This window comes from Salmo trutta, chromosome 13, assembly GCF_901001165.1.
Source record: "Salmo trutta chromosome 13, fSalTru1.1, whole genome shotgun sequence".
Taxonomy (NCBI): domain Eukaryota; kingdom Metazoa; phylum Chordata; class Actinopteri; order Salmoniformes; family Salmonidae; genus Salmo; species Salmo trutta.
Window position 1 is genome coordinate 50,664,212 of NC_042969.1, and position 23,498 is coordinate 50,687,709.

General features: G+C 44.7%; 1 protein-coding gene across 1 annotated transcript; it reads left to right on the plus strand.

Annotated features, from left to right (window-relative positions):
* The first annotated feature begins 2,184 nt into the window (after nucleotides 1-2,184).
* On the plus strand, nucleotides 2,185-19,384 carry LOC115205959 (neutral amino acid transporter B(0)). The gene is made up of 8 exons (XM_029772412.1): nucleotides 2,185-3,039; nucleotides 13,344-13,386; nucleotides 13,859-13,927; nucleotides 14,071-14,237; nucleotides 14,640-14,873; nucleotides 15,080-15,274; nucleotides 15,521-15,655; nucleotides 15,854-19,384. Exons 1-8 carry the CDS (start codon nucleotides 2,510-2,512, stop codon nucleotides 16,089-16,091), a joined length of 1,611 nt encoding a protein of 536 aa, XP_029628272.1. The 5' UTR covers nucleotides 2,185-2,509; the 3' UTR covers nucleotides 16,092-19,384.
* The last annotated feature ends 4,114 nt before the right edge of the window (nucleotides 19,385-23,498 follow it).

Sequence of the window (23,498 nt, forward strand, 5' to 3'; positions counted from 1 at the left end):
CGCAGGACAGGCTAGATAAACTAGTAATATCATCAACCATGTGTAGTTAACTAGTGATTATAATTGATTGATTGATTGTTTTTTATAAGATAAGTTTAATGCTAGCTAGCAACTTACCTTGGCTTCTTACTGCATTCGCGTAACAGGCAGGCTCCTCATGGAGTGCAATGTAAAGCAGGTGGTTAGAGCGTTGGACTAGTTAACCGTAAGGTTGCAAGATTGAATCCCCAAGCTGGCAAGGTAAAAATCTGTCATTCTGCCCCTAAACAAGGTAGTTAACCCACCGTTCCTAGGCCGTCATTGAAAATAAGAATGTGTTCTTAACTAACTTGCCTAGTTAAAAAATATTTCTAAAAAAATAAAAAATGGCCAAAAATACCGATTACCGATTGTTATGAAAACTTGAAATCGGCCCTAATTAATCGGCCATTCCGATTAATCGGTCGCCCTCTAGTTTAGTCCCAGAGTCTTTAGCTTATTGGTGAGCTTTGTGGGCACTATGGTGTTGAACGCTGAGCTGTAGTCGATGAACAGCATTCTCACATAGGTGTTCCTTTTGTCCAGGTGAGAAAGGGCGGCGTGGAGTGCGATTGAGATTGGGTCATCTGTGGATCTGTTGGGGCGGTATGCGAATTGGAGTGGGTCTAGGGTGTCTGGGAGGATGCTGTTGATGTGTGCCATGACCAGTCTTTCAAAGCGCTTCATGGCTACCGACGTGAGTGCCACGGGGCGGTAATCATTTAGGCATTTAGGAATTCAATCTTAATCCTGTATTGGCGCTTTGCTTGTTTGATGGTTAGTCTGAGGACATAGCTGGATTTCTTATAAGCATCTGGATAAGTCTACCGCTCCTTGAAAGCGGCAGCTCAAGCCTTTAGCTCGATGCGGATGTTGCCTGTAATCCATGGCTTCTGGTTGGGATATGTACGTACAGTCACTGTGGGGACGACGTCATCGATGCACTTATTGATGAAGCCGATGACTGAGGTAGTGTATTCCTCAATGCCATTGGATGAAGAGCATCAAGAGCATCAAAATGACTGCAGGTGAGTGCTGACTAACTGACCTACAAATCACCTTGCATCATAAGTAATGACTCATTATTTGTAGATCAATTGTCTGTCAGTCACAAGGCACCCATGTTACATTGCGGTTTTGATCCTCTCGAACACGGCCTATGGCTTTCAGTTCTGTAGCCTTCACCAAGTGAGTGCCTAAGGGAATATTTTATCATTGAAATTATACTCTTTATGACAATACATTACACATATCATAAGGACATACTTTGACAGCCTAGATTTACCCTAACACAGTGGTTTGAATCTCCTGGTTTGCAGGCACATCGGGAAGGTCACATTATGCTGGCTTGCAAAGTGATATGCAATTCCCAGCCAGAGTTAGGATATCCAATTTTATTTTTTTATAACCTGCAACCTGCTTTTAGAATGACTGTCAAGGTAAGATAAATTGATAAATTACACTAACAAAACCATCTTAACTGGAACAACCATCTCAGTAAAGGATTGGATTAGTTTCGAAAAATGTGTTATTTATCTTAGTGTAGCATAAAATCAATCAATCTATGTGCATGCAAAAACACACACATTGAAACAAACAACTCTAAAAAATAAACTGGCAATAGAGTATGCTGGGAAATATGATAATGTTGGGCAGGTTTTTGAGTGTGGATGGTTGTACCTTCTTTATATTACAAATATTGGGTATATTGTACCATTATACTAGATTATCTGCACATGTACCCTAAAAGGTACCACACAGTACCATGTGAGATTATATGTGTACCTTGAAAGGTACATTATGTGTATTTTGATATTTTTGTACACCTGGGAACAATTCTATACCCTTACCGAAACTTTTTTTTCTGAGAGTGAAGGAGAGAGGTTGAATCACTGATGCTGATGCAATCCACCCCTAACGTGTCATCTAGGGCAGTGGTAGGCTACAATGAAGGATTGAGGAACACACATCTAGGTTCAGGATGATGTCCTCATTTTAGTGTACTTCTAATTGCTCAAATGTAATTTCATTCGTGTTTCAAACATATTTATTAATCATAGGAAAAATATGCATGATTTAATTGCTCATTGTGTGTTTACTTATTTGTCCATTTGAATTATTTTAATTGTGCAGTTATGGTTTAGAAAATGTAAAATTATATTGCTCCCTTTCTGATTTTAGAATTATTTTGGTATTAGGACAGATGGTCTAGAAAGGTTGTTTGAATAGGAATGGATTGGCGACGTCACCAACCTGGATGAGCCCGCCCTCTACTTGACTTTACCGGGCATTTGTTCCGGTGCTGGTTGGGTTATAAATTACGGGTTGAGAGGCATAGCAACTCACCGGAGTCATTTCGCTACAATACAAACTCATTACTACCTCCAACAGCTACACTAACAGATCCTATAGTCAAACAAACGTTGACTATCATTTCTCTCTCTCCATATAATTATTTTGTGTAGGTGTTAAGGTACACTCAGGGCGCACAATGGCAGAAAAGATAAACATGGAGGGGAAGGCATCCAACGGAGAGGCGCATCTCGATGAGATGGTAGCCAACGGATTCGGCCACAAGAAGTGTTCCAAAGAGACAACATCGGAGAAAATCAAGAGGTTAGTCATGGCCAACTTTCTGGTGATTCTCACCGTGGCCGGGGTGATCATCGGGGTGTTCATCGGACTTGGCGTGCGCCACATGGAGCTGAGCAGGACACAGATCATCTACGTGGGTTTCCCTGGCGAACTGCTCATCCGGTTGCTGAAAATGATCATAATCCCCCTGGTCGTGTGCAGTCTGGTGTCCGGGGCGGCCAGCATCGACCCCAAAGCCCTGGGTAAGCTAGGCGGCTGGGCCATGCTCTTCTTTTTGGTCACCACCTTAATTGCGTCAGCAATCGGGGTGATCATGGCGTTCATCATCTCCCCCGGATCAAACACCGGCTCCAAGCCGATTCTGTTGGATGTCGGCGAGCAGCCCCAGACCAAAGAAGTGGTGGACTCGTTCTTGGACCTGATCAGGTGAGATTCAAATGTCTGGCAGTGGCAGGGTGGTGATTTAGGCTAAGCAAAAGGGGCAGACAGGCTGATGTGGCATAGCCATTTGGGGGTCGTTCACTGGAGTGGCTGCGACCCTGCCTTGTTTTTTACGCATCCTTATTTGTCACAATGACTAAGTGCTCACACGTGGCAGACCCCTCAGCAAGCTAATGAGCCCACTGTTTGAATTTGAGTGGGGTTCTTTTGGATGTTGCTTTATTCCCCCAAATTAGGCATACATTTCCGCATATGAATTAGAAAACCGAGCCAAGCAGTCTGACTGCAAGCTTGTCTTAAAATTGTTAGTCACTGCTCTCGTGCTGGGTCAGTACAAATAAGGTCTCTTGACATTTGAAAGAGGGGACTGTCAGTCCTTCTTTCTGGGACTGTTGGCGACATGCGCGCCATCCAGGTTCATTAAAGCCATTTTCCCCAACCGGCCGGGGTTCCGTTTGCCGTGCGCACAGAAAATAAAGTGGTACGGTTCTGTCAAAACCACACACTGTGCCACCTCGTGCTGTAACGTAGGGCAGTAGTTGCATCAGCTCAAGATGCAGCCGGTTAATCCGCCATGTGTGTTCAGTGTCTAACGACTGATGGCGTGTCCCTCTTGTCATTCCAACCCAATATCGTCCGTCAGAAAATTACATATTTTTTTTTGCCTACATGCGCGATATTATGTAACATGTGCTTAGTTTAGCTTCATGTTTCCACCAATACACGTGTAGGAAACATTGTCGTGCGTCGTAGTAGGCGTGGCGGTAGTTCTGAGTAAGTTTTGGGCTGGCCCCTTTCTTTCTGGGACAACCACTTGCATTTCCAAACATGGACATTACAATTCGTTCCAGCCACGTGTTTTTAGGCACAGATGAGGAAGGATATATTGGACATTCCGTTCTTTCTTGGTTTATCACATGTTGTCATGCTTTTAATTTTTTTTTTAAGAGGTCTCTGAGACAGCATCATCCAACGAAATTATTGCACAGTCGTTGCTTGTAGCACACTTTCCTGAAACATTTCATAACCCCAGTGCGCCAAGAAAAAAACCCTATACTCAGAATACGTTTTTCTATTACTAGGGGTGACACACTAAGAAATACTGTTCTACATTATCTGTCTTGCCAGTCAATGAACAGTAATGGAAGTTCAAACAGAATCAGTGGGCAAAATGATTAGCATTCCTTTATTATGGTTGTGTAGTCTAGTTTTATTACAATGTACACTTCTACTGCTTTGGTGCCCTAAAAGCCTCTCAAGCACAATGCAATGAGCAGTCATTTTGCCTGGCCGGTAGGAAATAATATCTTCTAGAGAAAACAGCCATGAGTGGAGGATTGTGTGTCTACCCACTCATCTTTTGTGCCTCACATGCCGTACATTCTTATTGTACACTGATCGTACTCATACACACTCTCAACGAAACCTCACCGTGTCGTTGGATTTAGAAAGGAAGTGGTGAACAGTTGGTCACCAAAGCCTCATGTTGGCACATACTCAACATATACTAGGAATGTGGCAAAGTCAGTGGCATTCTACATTGAGCCCTTACTACGCCAGAACTGATATCCTAAAACAAACTATATGCTGGACCTTGGTTGTTTTAACCCGTCTTAGTATGCTGATGTTCCGAAGCATCGGGTTGTGTTACATAGTTTTCCCTGACGGTGACTGTTACCCCTGACGGTGACGGTTTGACAGGAAATACTCAACTGTCAACGTCATTCGTGCACCTGTCATAAATTCCTGCGCCACAGACTCATCATAGGTGAGGCGAGGGGAGTCATGCTACCAGGAAGCTAGCAAACCATGTGACCCCCCCCGCTCTGTCCTAGATCAGGTCATTAAGCTAAATTAGTTAGGAGTTATAAAACCTAAACATCTTGCCAATCATTTAGCCGATCACATGTTATGCAACAATGGGATAAGAAAGAATGGCCTATTCTCCAGAGCTTGAACTGAATTTAAAGGACCCTGCGTTTTCAGTAGGATTAGAAACGTGACTAGACCACGCTCTATCTACAGAAAAGCTCTCTTGGCTTTTCACCATAAAAAAGAGCCACTCTCAGGCTATTTGCGTTCATTTGGAGGCCCATTCTCCACGCAGCCTTAATTAGGCCTATGTCTGTTGCTTTGGGCTCATAAAGAGAAGCATGTGTAGTGTCTCTAAATTAAAGCCATGCAGCCTAACCTCCTTGATGTAGCCTAGTATGGGTTGATGCCAGTATCCACAAGCAACTTCTTGTAAAACAATTCGCTTGCAAATCAGATTGACTATTTTGCTCTGTGGCAGACGAAAGCAGCCAAAAACACAGCCTTATACTCAACCTTTTTAAATAGTTTATAAATGACACGCTCTTTTCTTGTCAGTCAGTTGCTCTGTTCCTCCAGGTCCAGCATTGTGGGTGACCTCTAAACCTCAAAATTCATTGTGATCAGCCTCCATCTAGTCCAGATCCCTATGTCCCAGTCCAGGAAAACCGTTAAAGCCAGATTACACGGGTGGGGGTAGTGGGGCAATGAATATTGTTAATTTTATAATCCTTCTATAAATGGGATTGTAATTCCTTCACCTATAGTTGTCATTATGATTTTAACTCGCTCTTGCATAATATGATCTACAAGTTGAAACCGAGTGGTCTCTCCTTCCCAGTCCAACGCATAAGGAATCCACACGTTTATAATGCCTTGTGCTCCATTTTGATATTAAAAAAAGAAATCAAATAAGACTTTCTTGGATGCGTGTGGCTCTCTGCAGGGAATCAATGAGAAAGGTTGTCAGTTTTGTGAGGACACACACGCAGAAAGGCCCACAAAGGATGACGGTTAATTGTGCAGCTCGCGTGACTCGTGTGGCTCATTAAAGTGACCACTCTCTGTCGGGGTCCCGTTTTGGCAACAAGCAGAGCCGAGGAGCGGTTCACTACAGTGGAAATGAGGAGCCCTTTAAAGCATGCACGCTCGCACACACTGTCTTTCACTCCCTCCTCTCGCTCTCCTCCGTTCTCTCGCGTACATACTAACACATCACAAAAAGTTGTGGCCGGTTCTCGTAGTTACACATGACCTCAATAACTTACCGGCTTAAACCGGTCCTGAGGTTAAATAAAGGTCATAAACCAACTGAAGAGGAACAAGGCATCAAATTTCCCGACCGGGTACGAGAACCCCTCACTCCCCTTCACTTCCTGTTGCCTGCTTACCTTATCTTATCTCCACAGGAAGTTGGTGGCACCTTAATTTGGTAGGACGGACTTGTGGTAATAGCTGGAGCAATATTAGTGTAATGGTGTCAAATACATCACACATGGTTTCCATGTGTTTTGATGCCGTTCCATTTTCTCCATTCCGGCTGTTATCATGAGCCGTCCTCCCCCTCAGCAGCCTCCGCTGCTTATCTCCATCTGGCTTTCATCCGTTTTGCTTTCACACTTATCAGTTCAATGCTTCGTTCACAGGTGCCCCTATGTAGGCAGTGTTGTATCACCTGTTTGTTTACTGGACAAGGTTTGATGAGCCAGTAACTCCTTTACATTAAATTACTGGTAGTGTTGGTCTTCAGTTGAAAGGATATGCCCTTCGCTCTTACGGATCTACCTGCAAGTCATTGTCTGTCCCGTTTTTTTTACTTATTAGTCTAACACTAAACACCGAGACAAACATACAGGACAGCGGACTGTAGCTGTTCGTATGTAGACGGCATTAAGAGCCAGAGAGAAGGGCAGTAGTACTATTCATTCTGATTTAACATTTAACATTTAAGTCATTTAGCAGACGCTCTTATCCAGAGCGACTTACAAATTGGTGCATTCACCTATAATATCCAGTAGAACAACCACTTTACAATAGTGCATCTAATCTTTTAAAGGGGGGGGGGGGGTTAGAAGGATTACTTTATCCTATCCCAGGTATTCCTTAAAGAGGTGGGGTTTCAGGTGTCTCCGGAAGGTGGTGGTTGACTCCGCTGTCCTGGCATCGTGAGGGAGCTTGTTCCACCATTGGGGTGCCAGAGCAGCGAACAGTTTTGATTGGGCTGAGCGGGAACTGTGCTTCCTCAGAGGTAGGGAGGCGAGCAGGCCAGAGGTGGATGAACGCAGTGCCCTTGTTTGGGTGTAGGGCCTGATCAGAGCCTGAAGGTACGGAGGTGCCGTTCCCCTCACAGCTCCGTAGGCAAGCACCATGGTCTTGTAGCGGATGCGAGCTTCAACTGGAAGCCAGTGGAGAGAGCGGAGGAGCGGGGTGACGTGAGAGAACTTGGGAAGGTTGAACACCAGACGGGCTGCGGCGTTCTGGATGAGTTGTAGGGGTTTGATGGCACAGGCAGGGAGCCCAGCCAATAGCGAGTTGCAGTAATCCAGACGGGAGATGACAAGTGCCTGGATTAGGACCTGCGCCGCTTCCTGTGTGAGGCAGGGTCGTACTCTGCGAATGTTGTAGAGCATGAACCTACAGGATCGGGTCACCGCCTTGATGTTAGTGGAGAACGACAGGGTGTTGTCCAGGATCACGCCAAGGTTCTTAGCACTCTGGGAGGAGGACACAAGGGAGTTGTCAACCGTGATGGCGAGATCATGGAACGGGCAGTCCTTCCCCGGGAGGAAGAGCAGCTCCGTCTTGCCGAGGTTCAGCTTGAGGTGGTGATCCGTCATCCACACTGATATGTCTGCCAGACATGCAGAGATGCGATTCGCCACCTGGTTGTCAGAAGGGGGAAAGGAGAAGATTAATTGTGTGTCGTCTGCATAGCAATGATAGGAGAGACCGTGTGAGGATATGACAGAGCCAAGTGACTTGGTGTATAGCGAGAATAGGAGAGGGCCTAGAACAGAGCCCTGGGGGACACCAGTGGTGAGAGCACGTGGTGCGGAGACAGATTCTCGCCACGCCACCTGGTAGGAGTGACCTGTCAGGTAGGACGCAATCCAAGCGTGGGCCGCGCCGGAGATGCCCAGCTCGGAGAGGTTGGAGAGGAGGATCTGATGGTTCACAGTATCAAAGGCAGCAGATAGGTCTAGAAGGATGAGAGCAGAGGAGAGAGAGTTAGCTTTAGCAGTGCGGAGAGCCTCCGTGACACAGAGAAGAGCAGTCTCAGTTGAATGCCCAGTCTTGAAACCTGACTGATTAGGATCAAGAAGGTCGTTCTGAGAGAGATAGCAGGAGAGCTGGCCAAGGACGGCACGTTCAAGAGTTTTGGAGAGAAAAGAAAGAAGGGATACTGGTCTGTAGTTGTTGACATCGGAGGGATCGAGTGTAGGTTTTTTCAGAAGGGGTGCAACTCTCGCTCTCTTGAAGACGGAAGGGACGTAGCCAGCGGTCAAGGATGAGTTGATGAGCGAGGTGAGGTAGGGGAGAAGGTCTCCGGAAATGGTCTGGAGAAGAGAGGAGGGGATAGGGTCAAGTGGGCAGGTTGTTGGGCGGCCGGCCGTCACAAGACGCGAGATTTCATCTGAAGAGAGAGGGGAGAAAGAGGTCAAAGCACAGGGTAGGGCAGTGTGAGCAGGACCAGCGGTGTCGCTTGACTTAGCGAACGAGGATCGGATGTCGTCAACCTTCTTTTCAAAATGGTTGACGAAGTGATCCGCAGTGAGGGAGGAGGGGGGGGGGGGGGGGAGGAGGATTCAGGACGGAGGAGAAGGTAGCAAAAAGCTTCCTAGGGTTAGAGGCAGATGCTTGGAATTTAGAGTGGTAGAAAGTGGCTTTAGCAGCAGAGACAGAAGAGGAAAATGTAGAGAGGAGGGAGTGAAAGGATACCAGGTCCGCAGGGAGGCGAGTTTTCCTCCATTTCCGCTCGGCTGCCCGGAGCCCTGTTCTGTGAGCTCGCAGTGAGTCGTCGAGCCACGGAGCAGGAGGGGAGGACCGAGCCGGCCTGGAGGATAGGGGACAGAGAAAATCAAAGGATGCAGAGAGGGAGGAGAGGAGGGTTGATGAGGCAGAATCAGGAGATAGGTTGGAGAAGGTTTGAGCAGAGGGAAGAGATGATAGGATGGAAGAGGAGAGAGTAGCGGGAGAGAGAGAGCGAAGGTTGGGACGGCGCAATACCATCCGAGTAGGGGCAGAGTGAGAAGTTTTTGATGAGAGCGAGAGGGAAAAGGATACAAGGTAGTGGTCGGAGACTTGGAGAGGAGTTGCAATGAGATTAGTGGAAGAACAGCATCTAGTAAAGATGAGGTCAAGCGTATTGCCTGCCTTGTGAGTAGGGGGGGAAGGTGAGAGGGTGAGGTCAAAAGAGGAGAGGAGTGGAAAGAAGGAGGCAGAGAGGAATGAGTCGAAGGTAGACGTGGGGAGGTTAAAGTCACCCAGAACTGTGAGAGGTGAGCCATCCTCAGGGAAGGAACTTATCAAGGCGTCAAGCTCATTGATGAACTCTCCAAGGGAACCTGGAGGGCGATAAATGATGAGGATGTTAAGCTTGAAAGGGCTGGTAACTGTGACAGCATGGAATTCAAATGAGGAGATAGACAGATGTGTCAGGGGAGAAAGAGAGAATGTCCACTTGGGAGAGATGAGGATTCCAGTGCCACCACCCCGCTGGCTCGATGCTCTAGGGGTATGCGAGAACACGTGGGCAGACGAGGAGAGAGCAGTAGGAGTAGCAGTGTTATCTGTGGTGATCCATGTTTCCGTCAGCGCCAGGAAGTCTAGGGACTGGAGGGTAGCATAGGCTGAGATGAAGTCAGCCTTGTTGGCCGCAGACCGGCAGTTCCAGAGGCTGCCGGAGACCTGGAACTCCACGTGGGTCGTGCCGCTGGGACCACCAGGTTAGAGTGGCAGCGGCCACGCGGTGTGGAGCGTTTGTATGGCCTGTGCAGAGAGGAGAGAACAGGGATAGACAGACACATAGTTGACGGGCTACAGAAGAGGCTACGCTAATGCAAAGGAGATTGGAATGACAAGTGGACTGCACGTCTCGAATGTTCAGAAAGTTAAGCTTACGTTGCAAAAAAATAAAAAATAAAAAATCTTATTGACTAAAATGACGAAAATGATACAGTACTGCTGGCTGGTGGAGTAGGCTAGCTAGCAGTGGCTGCGTTGTTGACTTTGTTTGAACGTGTAGCTGGCTAGGTGTAGCTGGCTAGGTGACCTCGATAGTTTCAGTACTACACCTTGTCATGATACAAAAGCAACTTTGTAGCTAGCTAACATAACACTAATCAAGACGTTCCTTTGTAATGTATTTAGTTTCTACAGTGTTACTCGTCGGTAATAGTTTGAATGGAGATCATTTTATTAACGCTTCAGAACAAAGAGAGGTGGAGGTAAGGTATCAGGCGTGTTGCATTAGCCATCCTCACTGCCCCCCCCCCTCCCGGTGACATGCGTTCTCTCTGTCTCTGGCATTTGGCTCACCCGCCTGAGCAGTATTTCAGGAGTGACTGAGAGGGTGTCTACCATCTGTGTCAGTTAGCCACGTACAGCCAGGAGGGACCCATGGGTTCTCATAGGTCTAGAGAGGGTGCCAGGATGGGGTGTGTTTTGACACTGGTATGCAAATAAGGTGCCACCGTAATGGTTGCCACGTTTAACACGCAGTCGCAGATCCGGTTTGACCAGGTAGGGCGTTCTCGTCTGGCCATAAAAGCGACACGTCAACAACACTGAATTGCTGAGCTCTACGCCACCCAGTAGGGTGTAAACACGACACGCCCGTCACCATGCTTCACGTGTACCCAGAAGATCAGGCACGCTGTGTCGTTGTGACCCTTTGCTCATTACTCCGACACCATGGGAATGTAAATCTAAACACCGATATGCAAATACAGTACCAACTTGCTGTTACGCAAGTGTGTGCACAGCATTGATGGCAAAATGCCAACTGCAGAACTTTTGCAGTAATCTGACATGGAGACGTGTGCACGGATGGAGGCTGCGCACACCGCCTTCCAAAACTGGACCCTGACAGAGAGGGGCTTCATGTTTTAAATGAGTGCTGTTGCACATTCACAGTAGTTTAGTGTTCACGTGCAGAGTCTCGCTTCGAGAGGAGGGAGCGCGTCAATTAGGGATCTCTGTAGGACTGGGGGTAGGGAAGGAACAAGGCAGTGACTTACTAAATAAGAATGTCAGGACTGGAGATACACAATGTCTGAAACGAGAGAAGCCTTCCTTGGGTCTTTGGGCATAGATACGGCTGCCACACAGAATGTTTTTTGTGTTTTGTTTTTAGGGTGTGTCTGTACGTGTCACCTGCAGCCCTGTTTGTTCTCTTTTTCCGTCTGTCTATTCCAACCATCGCCCAATGTTCTTCCGTCTAGCCGTAGCTATGTTAATTTAGCTCAAATGGCTGTGGTGGCATTGGGTTGTCATGACACGGCATAACAGGAAGTATAAATGGGGAAGTGGAGGGGGTAGGTGGAGTCAGCCGGTTACTAAATCTAAACGGATATGTGAGTTTTGGGCGGGCAGACGGTTGTGCTGCTCGGGGCGTTCGGGGACTTTAACGTCATTGCTTCCTGTTTCCGCGGAACCTTCACTCCCATCCAGAGCGACATAGGGTTCTAGAGAGGGCATTTCCTTTCCCTGTTTGACCAAGTCCTTCAACAACCCATGGAAATGGAGTGTTTTTTTTGTTGTTTTTTTTTAATTGACAGGGTTTGTTACTGATACAGGTCACCTTCCTAGAAATGTGGTTTAAGGGTTAGTCTCGAGTTATTTTATCCTCGGTCACATGGTGCAACCATTTTAATCCCACAATGCATTGTTTCCTGTCCCGCATGTGATCAGGTCAGAAAGAGATACAGGATAAAAACATGAAAGAAGTTAATCCCTCATTACTCTAAATCCATATGGAGGTTGACTAAGAGGGAAGGGCGGGGGCGGCTTAGTGCTCTGAGGAGAGTTGCCCACTATGTTCACCAATATGTGGCTTTGAGGGGTGGTACAGCAACTCCACTGAGGTGTGTACTGTATTGTAGAGCAGCATTCTGCCCACCCCTCTTGGCAGTTGAAGCTCGCATCCGCTACAAGACCATGGTGCTTGCCTACGGAGCTGTGAGGGGAACGGCACCTCCGTACCTTCAGGCTCTGATCAGGCCCTACACCCAAACAAGGGCACTGCGTTCATCCACCTCTGGCCTGCTCGCCTCCCTACCTCTGAGGAAGCACAGTTCCCGCTCAGCCCAGTCAAAACTGTTCGCTGCTCTGGCACCCCAATGGTGGAACAAGCTCCCTCACGACGCCAGGACAGCGGAGTCAATCACCACCTTCTGGAGACACCTGAAACCCCACCTCTTTAAGGAATACCTGGGATAGGATAAAGTAATCCTTCTAACCCCCCCCCTTAAAAGATTTAGATGCACTATTGTAAAGTGTTTGTTCCACTGGATATCATAAGGTGAATGCACCGATTTGTAAGTCGCTCTGGATAAGAGCGTCTGCTAAATGACTTAAATGTAAATGTTGGTTTGGACCTGTAATCCCAGCAGCAACAGTTTTGGGGGCAGTTGGAGGATTAAAACACTGAAATGCTCCCCGCTATTTCCACATGACAACACTCGTGGTTGGCTCCCTCGTGAGGCGTTGGTGCCCAAGGTTATAGGCGTTGAGTTAGCATAAAGGAATCCTGGAGAGATCGCTTCGAAGTTAGAACAAGGAGTTCAGTTAGTGGTTGTATCCCGTGGGTTGTTACCTTTTAGTCACAGGCCTAGGATCAGTTTACCTTTCCCAAATTCTATTTTTGGAATGATACATATATATTATACCCACTGATTCTTGAAGAATTGAATTTATAAATTCCTCATGAGTTTAGTTCAACGGTTGTACCCTATCAGAACCCAAAATATAAGCTTATTTTACAACATAAATGTAAACCAACACTGAATAGCATCAAAGAATGGTTAAAACTGGTCAGTTCCTGCAATCATAGCTCTGTATGCATTTGAGTGGATGCATTTCTTCAGCCCCATCCCATAGCTTTTTAGCGAAACAGAGGCGCGAAGAAAGCTTAGTTATGGTTTCAAATAAGGATTGTAGCTTTAACCATTTTAAGGGGGAAAACTCAACTGGCCGTAGGTGAATGTCTCTTGGCAACTTCTACCTCTTGTAGAACACTAAATCATACAGGGCCGCATGTATACTGTTACTCACTAGAAAACAAAGTAAAGCCAATACATTTTAGCCCTGGCTGTCACACACCTGCACTAGCACCTTTGTCCTTCAGCGCTGAATTGACTGAATGTTTCACTTCCTGTAATTCCCGCCATTTTGGTTTCTGATCATCATTAGTGTCTCTGTCAGCACAGCTGGTGCCTGTGTAGTGTACTGAATGTGTCTCTTGTTCTCTCTTCCAGAAACATCTTCCCCTCCAACTTGGTGTCTGCTGCCTTTCAGTCTGTGAGTATCCTCTTGTACCACACGTATAATAGAACAAGCGAGGCTGAGAGAAACCGAGACTTAAAGGAATAATCCACTCAAACTATGTTTTGGTATTTCCCCCCCCATTAGTCCACTGTTGATACAGTCCCAACATGTTTTGCATGTCCGCAATCAAGTTTTAAAGATATAGTACTTTCAAAAAGTAAATTGTAATTTACCACAGAACACGTCATCATGATGTGGCAAGTTACAATTTGCTTTTTGAAAGTCCTATATCTTGACAACTTGATGGCTGACATGTAAAACATGTTGGGACTGTATTAACAGTGGACTAATTAAACAAATACAAAAAAATAAATATATATTTAAAACATTTTTTTGGGGGGGGGATTATTCCTTTTAAGCTTTTTGGGGAATCCACGTAATTAGTTAGTTAAACAGAACATGTCTTTCATCAGTGTACTAATGAAATATTTTCCTCTGTCTGCAGTACGCTACCAGCTACAAGTTTGTGACCAAGAATGGCACTAATGGCTTGCCCAACATCACAGTTGAGAAGGCGAGTAGACCTAAATGCCAAAATGAGTTGGAAATCTATATATGATGTCACTTTTGACTTTCTAACACCTATGGCTGTTGATAGTTTGAACGTGTCTGAAAGGCATCCCTCACGCTGACCTGAGATATTGTGTGTGTCTCTAGGTTCCCTTTGGCACAGACCAGGACGGTATGAACATCCTTGGACTGGTGGTGTTTGCCATAGTGTTTGGTGTAGCCCTGAGAAAGCTGGGAGAGGAGGGAGAGATCCTCATCAAGTTCTTCAACTCCTTCAACGAGGCCACCATGGTTCTGGTGTCCTGGATCATGTGGTAAGGGAGTCCTTTCCCCAACAGCACTGTCAGGGAGAATAGATGTGGGAGAGGATACATACGTGATATGAGTTTTGTCATCTTTCACATGTCAACTCCTAATTGTTAGAATAATAATAATATGGTACATTTACATTTAAGTCATTTAGCAGACGCTCTTATCCAGAGCGACTTACAAATTGGTGCATTCACCTATAATATCCAGTAGAACAAACACTTTACAATAGTGCATCTAAATCCTTTAAAGGGGGGGGGTTAGAAGGATTCAATTGCGTTTTTTCAAGGGTAGCATCACATGTGGTAATATTGATGCATGTTTTTTTAAATTGTCATTTTCATACTTTTTATTGTATTTGCGTCTTTACAAATTCACAATGGTAACCCTCCTCTCCCTCTCTCCAGGTATGCCCCCCTTGGAATCATGTTTTTGGTGGCAGGGAAGATCGTGGAGATGGAGGACGTGGGAACGCTGTTTGCCAGCCTGGGCAAATACATCGCCTGCTGTATCGTCGGCCACGCTGTCCACGGCCTGCTGGTCCTGCCGGGCATCTACTTTATCATCACCCGCAAGAACCCCTACACCTTCCTGTGGGGCATCTTCACCGCTCTGGCCACAGGTTTTGGAACCAGCTCCAGGTACAGATGTAGTCACTAGATCACCATACTAGAGAGTCTGGTATAAGCCTTAATTACTCTTTTACCAGTGTTGCTCCTATACCGTGCCAAAAAACGCTCAACTCCATTACTCTGCAGTTCAAATACAATTATTCCAATGCTGTGTAACAACATGTTACCAGCTAATTTACGGCTAGCCCCTCACACACTCCCTCTCTGTCTCTCAGCTCTGCCACCCTGCCCCTGATGATGAAGTGCGTGGAGGAGAACAACGGCGTGTCGAAGCACATCAGTCGTTTCATCCTTCCCATCGGGGCCACCGTGAACATGGACGGTGCAGCGCTCTTCCAGTGTGTGGCGGCCGTCTTCATCGCTCAGCTCAACCACATCCCGCTCAACTTCATCCAAGTTTTCACCATCCTGTGAGTCCCGCTCTCCCTAGTCAGTTTGATTTAGATTCAATCCAGTCCGATTCAACGGGGCAGTTGTGTTGGGTAAAGCGGAGGAAATTCAAATGTAGTAGCTACAGTATATACGCGCACACACACACACACACTTACAAAACAGAGTTGTATAAAGCTTGGGTCAAACTTACTAGGCCGAGTTTTAGGAAACACTGTGCTCTTGAGTGACTAATTCACCCCGTGTCCCACCCCCCCCTCTGTCAGAGTGACAGCCACAGCGTCCAGTGTGGGAGCAGCAGGGATCCCCGCTGGGGGCGTGCTGACGCTGGCCATCATCCTGGAGGCAGTGGGACTGCCCACCAACGACATCTCCCTCATCCTCGCCGTCGACTGGCTCGTGTGAGTAACCTCATGTTGCAGTTCTATTGGAACATCAAGGCCTCTATAATGCTATCATATACATGTCATAACAGCCATGACCGTTTGTGTCTGCTTCACACACTTGACATAGCATTGACATGACGTAGTTATGGATACGGTGGATAAACCTGGGTTTGATTGGTTTAACCGTGATTGGACCATTTCTCTTGTTTCCAGTGACCGTACCTGCACCGTTCTGAACGTGGAGGGCGACGCCTTCGGAGCCGGGCTGCTGCAGTGGTACGTGGACCGCTCGGCCAAGACCGAGGAGGGGACGGAGCTAAACGAGGTAAAGATGGAGGACGACACGCCCACCGGGCCGGAGCACTCGCCCCTCATCGGGGAGAAGGCGAGAAGGGGTGCGGGTGACGAGAAGGCGGCGGCTCGCGGCTCTGAGAAAGAGTCCGTCATGTAGATGGTTCACTGCCGTGTCATCGATGACCCTCCGTTTGACCCCTCAATCTAGCCTCTCCATACGTGACCCCTCCCCATGCAGAAAGGAGGGGAGAGGACCTTTTAGACTTTAATTCGAAGACAATTCCTCTCCTTGTGACTTCTCTCTTTCTAAGAGAGACTAAGAGAAGCAGGTTGGGGGAGGAAGGAGAGTGTGAACAGAGGCTGTTCAGATTTTAACATGAAAGTATTCTTTTTTTTTAAGGACTCTAGTTTGGAATCCTTTGCCTCCCATTTTTTAAATGTTCGTTTTATTTCTGCTTTGGTTCAGAAGAGCTGGCCTTGACTTCCTCTCATTTTAAATATTTTTGTCAATTTATAACAGCAAGCAGACTTGAAAAGGTAAATATCTCCCTGTTTTCTATATCAATGCCCATGTACAGTATGGTTTTTCTGTGTATGAAGTAGCCTACACTAATTATCTCACTGCACTCTGTGAGAGTAGATGATGAAGATTCCTATGTTACATAAGATGCACCAAATGAAGTTAAATCCTCAGTGATGTTCCACTGCTGGAAAAAGGACCTTTCTCACACGAGCTCGCTGTAAAATCACACATACTAATGTGGCTCTGGTCAATGCTTCTAGTCTGTAGCTGTGTCATTTCAGTTAGTCAGTCCGGGGCTCGTGTCTGCCAAGCACAAGAGGGCCCCCATGTTCTTACAATCTCCCGTTTTTGCACAGTCCAAACTTTTTTTACAATGCTACAAGAATGTGTGAGAGGTGTTGCTGTAGAGAGCCCCCTCTAGTAATTGAATAGGATATGTCATAATCTCTCAAAGTTCCATAATGGGACAAAATGGCAGCCATCTTGGTCAGGGAGAAATCCAAAACCAGTCTAATTGGAATGAATGGCAGTAGAGGCATAGGTGATGCATTTCTTGCTTTTACTCAGGCAGGTGGGAAAAGTAAAGCATGTGATATATCAGAAATTGTGCTATAGAAATACTGTCACCCTGAATTATTGCCATATATTATACAGGTTTGTATACATAGCCTCTAAAATATATGTAAATAGGCCATAAATGTCTCAGATTTTGTTTTCTTGGAAAACTGTAAGTGCTATTATATGATACAATATCAGTACTTATCATCAACTGATTTGAGCCAGTGTATGGCTGTGGATTGACTGCATTGTTTAAATGGAATATTGGCATATTCGCAGTTAATTTGAAACATTTCTAGAATCATTCCTCAAACTGTCTGGCTAACTAGATACAGTGCAGATCAATCATTTTTGTTTTACACTGTCTTACCACAGCGCTGGCAAACCATAGTTGACCAACTCCCTGACCAACATGGCTGACTTTTGGACCTTGATAAGAAGGTTCATGACCGTTCTAGTTGCTAATTCTATGGGTGTTGCACTCCGTGTGCCCTCACTAGGCTAGGGGTCGCAGTAACAGGATGTTGCATGTCCTATGGGTTTTTTTTTGGGGGGGGGGGGCGTAGGACTTTCGGGAGAAGCGTGGGAAGATGAGTGGGGTGAGTTACAGTGAGTAAGTCTGAGGCAAATTAATTTATAGAGGGAAGACATTCAAATTGTCTCTATGACGAAGGTATATTTTTAAAGCAATTGTTGTTGGCTGTAAGCCATTTATCAATTTGTGTTTATTTCATTGCTTTTAATGGTTTCCAAAGCAGACGAGGCCAGTGGCTGAGTAGGAACATACTCTGACATTATCCTCTTTTTGTGTCCATTTTACTGTTTTTAAATTGTCTCCAAACCGACTTCCCATCATCAAGTGAAGCATGTCCCTTACCGAAACCATTAGCACACCTTTTTTATTTTATTTGCAGACTTATTTTAAATTATTTTAAAGTGTATTTTTGCTAGTTATTTGATGTTTTAATCATTTGTTGGTAATAGCTTTTCATACTCAAAAGATTTTTTATTTCCCCAACGGTTATTTGTTTGTGTGCGTATGTACCTATTACTTCTGTTCAGGTCTTTCTCTATTGCGGCTAGTTCATGCAGTCAGTTCATGCAGTTTGTTCAGACAATGTGTCCTGTGGTCCGCTCATTTGTGATGCCTATCCGTTCAGCGTTGATAGGGTCAGTCCACACCACTGAGAGGAATACTGAATATCTGTCATGGCCTGTGTTTTGGTAAAAAGCTTGAGGGATGGACCTGGAGAAATTTCAATTCGAAGCAAGAGTATGCAAGGACTGCCCATCCATGATATCAAAATTATAGTTTTAAATATGTTTTGAGGCTGTACAGTGTTTGTCTACAAATACTTAGTTTGGAGTTTAAAAAGCTTTTATTTTGGGTTCAGATGGGGTTCAACAATTGAACTTAACTCATGAGCATTTCTAAGTTATATTCTTCAAGAATCAATGCGTACACTGTATCATTAATTTACACGTCCGAAAATGTATGTAGCAACTAAGGATTCTAGCTTGAACAATTCCTCACCTTTTTCTCTGAAGATTTGGTTTCATAACCTCACCGCCTGTATTGAAATGATACGCCCCCTATCGTAGGGCTTGAATCAGTTCTCGGATTATCCAGTCTTAACCGACATCATCATCCGAGGCTGACAATGAAGACTTGCCCTAGAACAATGCAACGAGCCGCCTGAAAACGTGTGGTGAGACCGCATTTGCGCCAGTACTATTAACACTTTCAAAGTAGCAGCATCTACTTGGCCAGTTACTTGAGTTCCAGTTCAACATTTACCTGCTCTGTCGCAGGCTACCAATTGAACCATTTTCCTGAGCGAAAAAGAAGTGACTATTAATCTACTCTCTGAGCTTATTTATTTTAGGGAAAGTGATTTTACAAAGGTAAGCCTTCAATAGTGGACATACTAGCAATATGCTGGCTACCGGTGATGGTCTGCAAAAAGAAAGCAACAAAAATACAGCTTACTGTATCAGCCAGGTTGATATCTCGTTTGGAACGATTGTCTTAAAGGGGCAGCATCCTATTTTGAGATGTAAAATGATTTGTTTGTTGCAAAACCACTTTTGAACTTTTGGTTCTGCAGCCTTTTCTTCCTGCTGTCTGTCTTTTATGTTTTATGCAATGCTGTAAAGAAATGCTTATCATTCCACAGGGTCTTCGGCGTGACGTCACCACGTTGTGTGTGTGTGTGAGTCAGCGTGTGTACAGATAGATGTGTGGTGATGGTGGATGTGTAGTCAGACACCATGGTTACTTGATGACATATTTATCAGAGCTGTAGAGAAGCACTGTGTTGCTCTGAATGTAATCTGTTCTAAAAAAAATTAAATACTTTTTATTAGTATTCACTTGTTGACATCTTGTTTCATGTTTTCTAATTAATATATAATACTATAATGTATGTCATTTAGCAGGCACTTTTATCCAAAGTGACTTAGTCATACGTGCATACATTTTACATATGGGTGGCCCCGGGAATCAAACCCATTACCATGACGTTGGAAACGCCATGCTCTACCTACAGAAGACCACAATTAATGGTAATGGATGTGTACATACACTGTATATACATCAACTTTTGATGTGTAAGGAACACCTTCCTAATATTGAGTTGCAACCCTTTTCACCCTCAGAAAAGCCTCATTTCGTCGGGGGGCATGGACTCTACAAGGTGTCGACAGCATTCCCCAGGGATGCTGGCCCATGTTGGCTGGATGTCCTTTGGGACACTATCACACCCCGTGCAGAGGCTATTCACACTCAGAATGGCACACATACACCATCCATGTCTCAATTGTCTCGAGGCTTAGAAATCCTTCTGTAACCTGTCTCCTCCCCTTCATCTTCACTGATTTGAAATTGATTTTAACAAGTTATATCAATTAGGGATCATAGCTTTCACCTGTATTCACCTAGTCAGTCTATGGCATTTTGTACTCAGTGTATAGGACACATTGTGAATAGGCCCTCCAGACAAGACATGTTTGTCAGGTAGTAGTTAATGGCGATGCCCATGAATGAACACATTACAGACTACCTGGTACTGTGTCCTGCCTCCGTGAGGTGTTGACGGAGAGGCCTGTAAAGAATGTCCTTCTATTCATTCTAATGGAATTTCAGACTTTCCCAACACACACACCCAAAGCAGTCACCAACGCTATAATATTACATCGCCCACCTGGGTGGGGTACACAGTACACACACAAGTTGGGAAACAGCCCAATTTATTGATCCCACACTAACAGGTGCTGAGGGGTTTCATAAAATCATGAGGTTCAGTGCTATATGGCCCCTTCTGTCAGTAGAATGGCTGGCATTAGGTTTTACAACCAGGGACATATAGGGTCAATCTTACTACAGTGACATTACTGGGTCTCCTATTAGACCTATTCATTGTTCTTCTGTTAGCAATGTGGTAACTTTACACCCCTCCCAATTGAATTCAGCCAACGGTTCAACTTTACATCCCGAGGGAAGGAAGGAAAATACGGAAGTATATTGAGTACAATGAAGTGTGTTATGGTGTTCTTGTATTTGGATTTAGCTTATCAATGTAGGATTCAGAAATGTAATTTAGTTGGATATATTTTGTCAGGGGGATTTTGCAGCTAGTGACTTTACCACGGCAATATTCATAAGTTACCCATTCAATGTCCAAGGCTCTTCTGCCACCTACTGGTGACAGGGGAGTTGCATACTAAACCCTGCTATTTTTTGTCAAAACCAAAGAAAGCTTTAGGCCCTCCTGGTAAATTAATTTTTTGAATGATTCCTGAAAAACTGGAATGTATACAAAGCTGTCTCATCAAATCCATAAACCTCAAATGACGAAACACAAATAACAGTGGTGTTATAATTAATTTTTTCAGTCCATGAAGTGGAGTGACACACATTGACAGCAAGATTCTGGTTAGTGTGCTGGTGAGTATTGAGCCTTTTTCCTCACTTGTACAATGATAGGTCAAGCGCAAAACAAGTGGCACCTATTAGACATCAGTCTTTCACTCACAACTCAGATGACTTTTTACATTCCAGTCAAGGCAGGACACAAATGTGACAGCAACACTCAACAGATGACACACATACACACACATTTAGAATATTGGATAAACTAGTGGATAGTTTCCTTTTTCATAATTCATACCTGGGATTTGAACACACCCGCATGGACTGATAGAGCTTTATCCAAGGCCTCGCGTGAATATCCAAGTCAGAGTTGAAGAGAAAGCTCCTCATTTTACCACTGGGAAATGGGACGGCCATAATAGGCATGCTGATGGAACACGCCAAGGCCTACCCGGTGGCATCAGTCGACAGTGAAAAAGGTCAAAAGTCATACATCTCATACACTGAACAGGAAGTACACTAATCTCAAATAAGAAAGTGCATCAGTGCAACATATCTGCACATGTACTCAATGAAATATATCATTAGCTTTAGGACAGAATTGACCAACACATTTACATTCACAACATCAATAATAACACAGCTATCGACACTGATTGTGTCAGATATTGCTTAACAGCAGCTGTTGTTGTGGTGGATATGTCATTGGATATCTGATAGCACTTTGATGAGCACCTGATAATTACTGGGAAACTATGTGGTAATAATAGCTAATACTTTCTGGTACTACTTCAAAGAGTTGAAAACAATTGATAACCACCTTGTACTTAATGGTACCCCAAAAAAGATTGAAAATAATTGATATATAATTACTGTGTAATTACCATTTTACCATGTCATTTCTTACTAATACCTGGTCATTTATGTACCGGAAAATGATGTGCAACAGAATACCGTTTTGAATGTATAAATACTTTGTCTCTATACTTAACTTATAGCTTATACAGACTAATGGACCTCTGAAAGGAGTCTTCAATTGACCTGTCATGTAGGTACAGTTGAAGTCGGAAGTTAACATACACTTAGGTTGGAGCCATTAAAACTCGTTTTCAACCACTCCACAAATTTCTTGTTAACAAACTATAGTTTTGGCAAGTCGGTTAGGACATCTACTTTGTGCATGACAAGTAATTTTTCCAACAATTGTTTACAGACAGATTATTTCACTTATAATTCACTGTAGCACAATTCCAGTGGGTCAGAAGTTTACATACACTAAGTTGACTGTGCCTTTAAACAGCTTGGAAAATTCCAGGAAATTATGTCACGGCTTTAGATGCTTCTGATAGGCTAATTGACATCATTTGAGTCAATTGGAGGTGTACCTGTGGATGTATTTCAAGGCCTACCTTCAAACTCACTGTCTCTTTGCTTGACATCATGGGGAAATCAAAAGAAATCAGTCAAGACCTCAGAATAAAACTTGTAGACCTCCACAAGTCCGGTTCATCCTTGGGAGCAATTTCCAAATGCCTGAAGGTACCACATTCATCTGTACAAACAATAGTACGCAAGTATAAACACCATGAGACCACGCAGCCGTCATACCGCTCAGGAAGGAGATGCGTTCTGTCTCCTAGAGATGAACGTACTTTGGTGAGAAAAGTGCAGATCAATCCCAGAACAACAGCAAAGGACCTTGTGAAGATGCTGGAGGACACATCTAAATCCAGTGTCTAAATCCACAGTAAAACGAGTCCTATATCGACATAACCTGAAAAGCCGCTCAGCAAGTAAGAAGCCACTGCTCCAAAACCGCCATAAAAAAGCCAGACTACGGTTTGCAACTGCACATGGGGACAAAGATTGTACTTTTTGGAGAAATGTCCTCTGGTCTGATGAAACAAAAATAGAACTGTCTGGCCATAATGACCATCGTTATGTTTCCCAACCGTGAAGCACCGGGGTGGCAGCATCATGTTGTGGGGGTGCTTTGCTGCAGGAGGGACTGGTGCACTTCACAAAATAGATGGCATCATGAGGAGAGAAAATTATGTGGATATATTGAAGCAACATCTCAAGACATCAGTCAGGAAGTTAAAGCTTGGTCGAAAATGGGTCTTCCAAATAGACATTGACCCCAAGCATACTTCCAAAGTTGTGGCAAAATGGCTTAAGGACAACAAAGTCAAGGTATTGGAGTGGCCATCACAAAGACCTGACTTCAATCCTATAGAAAATTTGTGGGCAGAACTGAAAAAGCGTGTGCGAGCAAGGAGGCCTACAAACATGACTCAGTTACACCAGCTGTCAGGAGGAATGGCCCAAAATTCACCCAACTTATTGTGGGAAGCTTGTGAAGGCTCTCCGAAACGTTTGACCCAAGTTAAACAATTTAAAGGCAATGCTACCAAATACTAATTGAGTGTATGTAAACTTCTGACCCACTGGGAATGTGATGAAAGAAATAAAAGCTGAAATAAATCATTCTCTCTACTATTATTCTGACATTTCACATTCTTAAAATAAAGTGGTGATCCTAACTGACTTAAGACAGGACATTTTTACTAGGATTAAATGTCAGGAATTGTGAAAAACTGAGTTTAAATGTA

Coding starts and splice junctions, on each gene's coding strand:
- LOC115205959 (XM_029772412.1), top strand. CDS start 2,510: ATGGCAGAAAAGATAAACATGGAGGGGAAGGCATCCAACGGAGAGGCG. Junction 13,928..14,070: donor CCAACATCACAGTTGAGAAG/GCGAGTAGACCT, acceptor GTGTGTCTCTAG/GTTCCCTTTGGCACAGACCA. Junction 15,656..15,853: donor CTCGCCGTCGACTGGCTCGT/GTGAGTAACCTC, acceptor TCTTGTTTCCAG/TGACCGTACCTGCACCGTTC.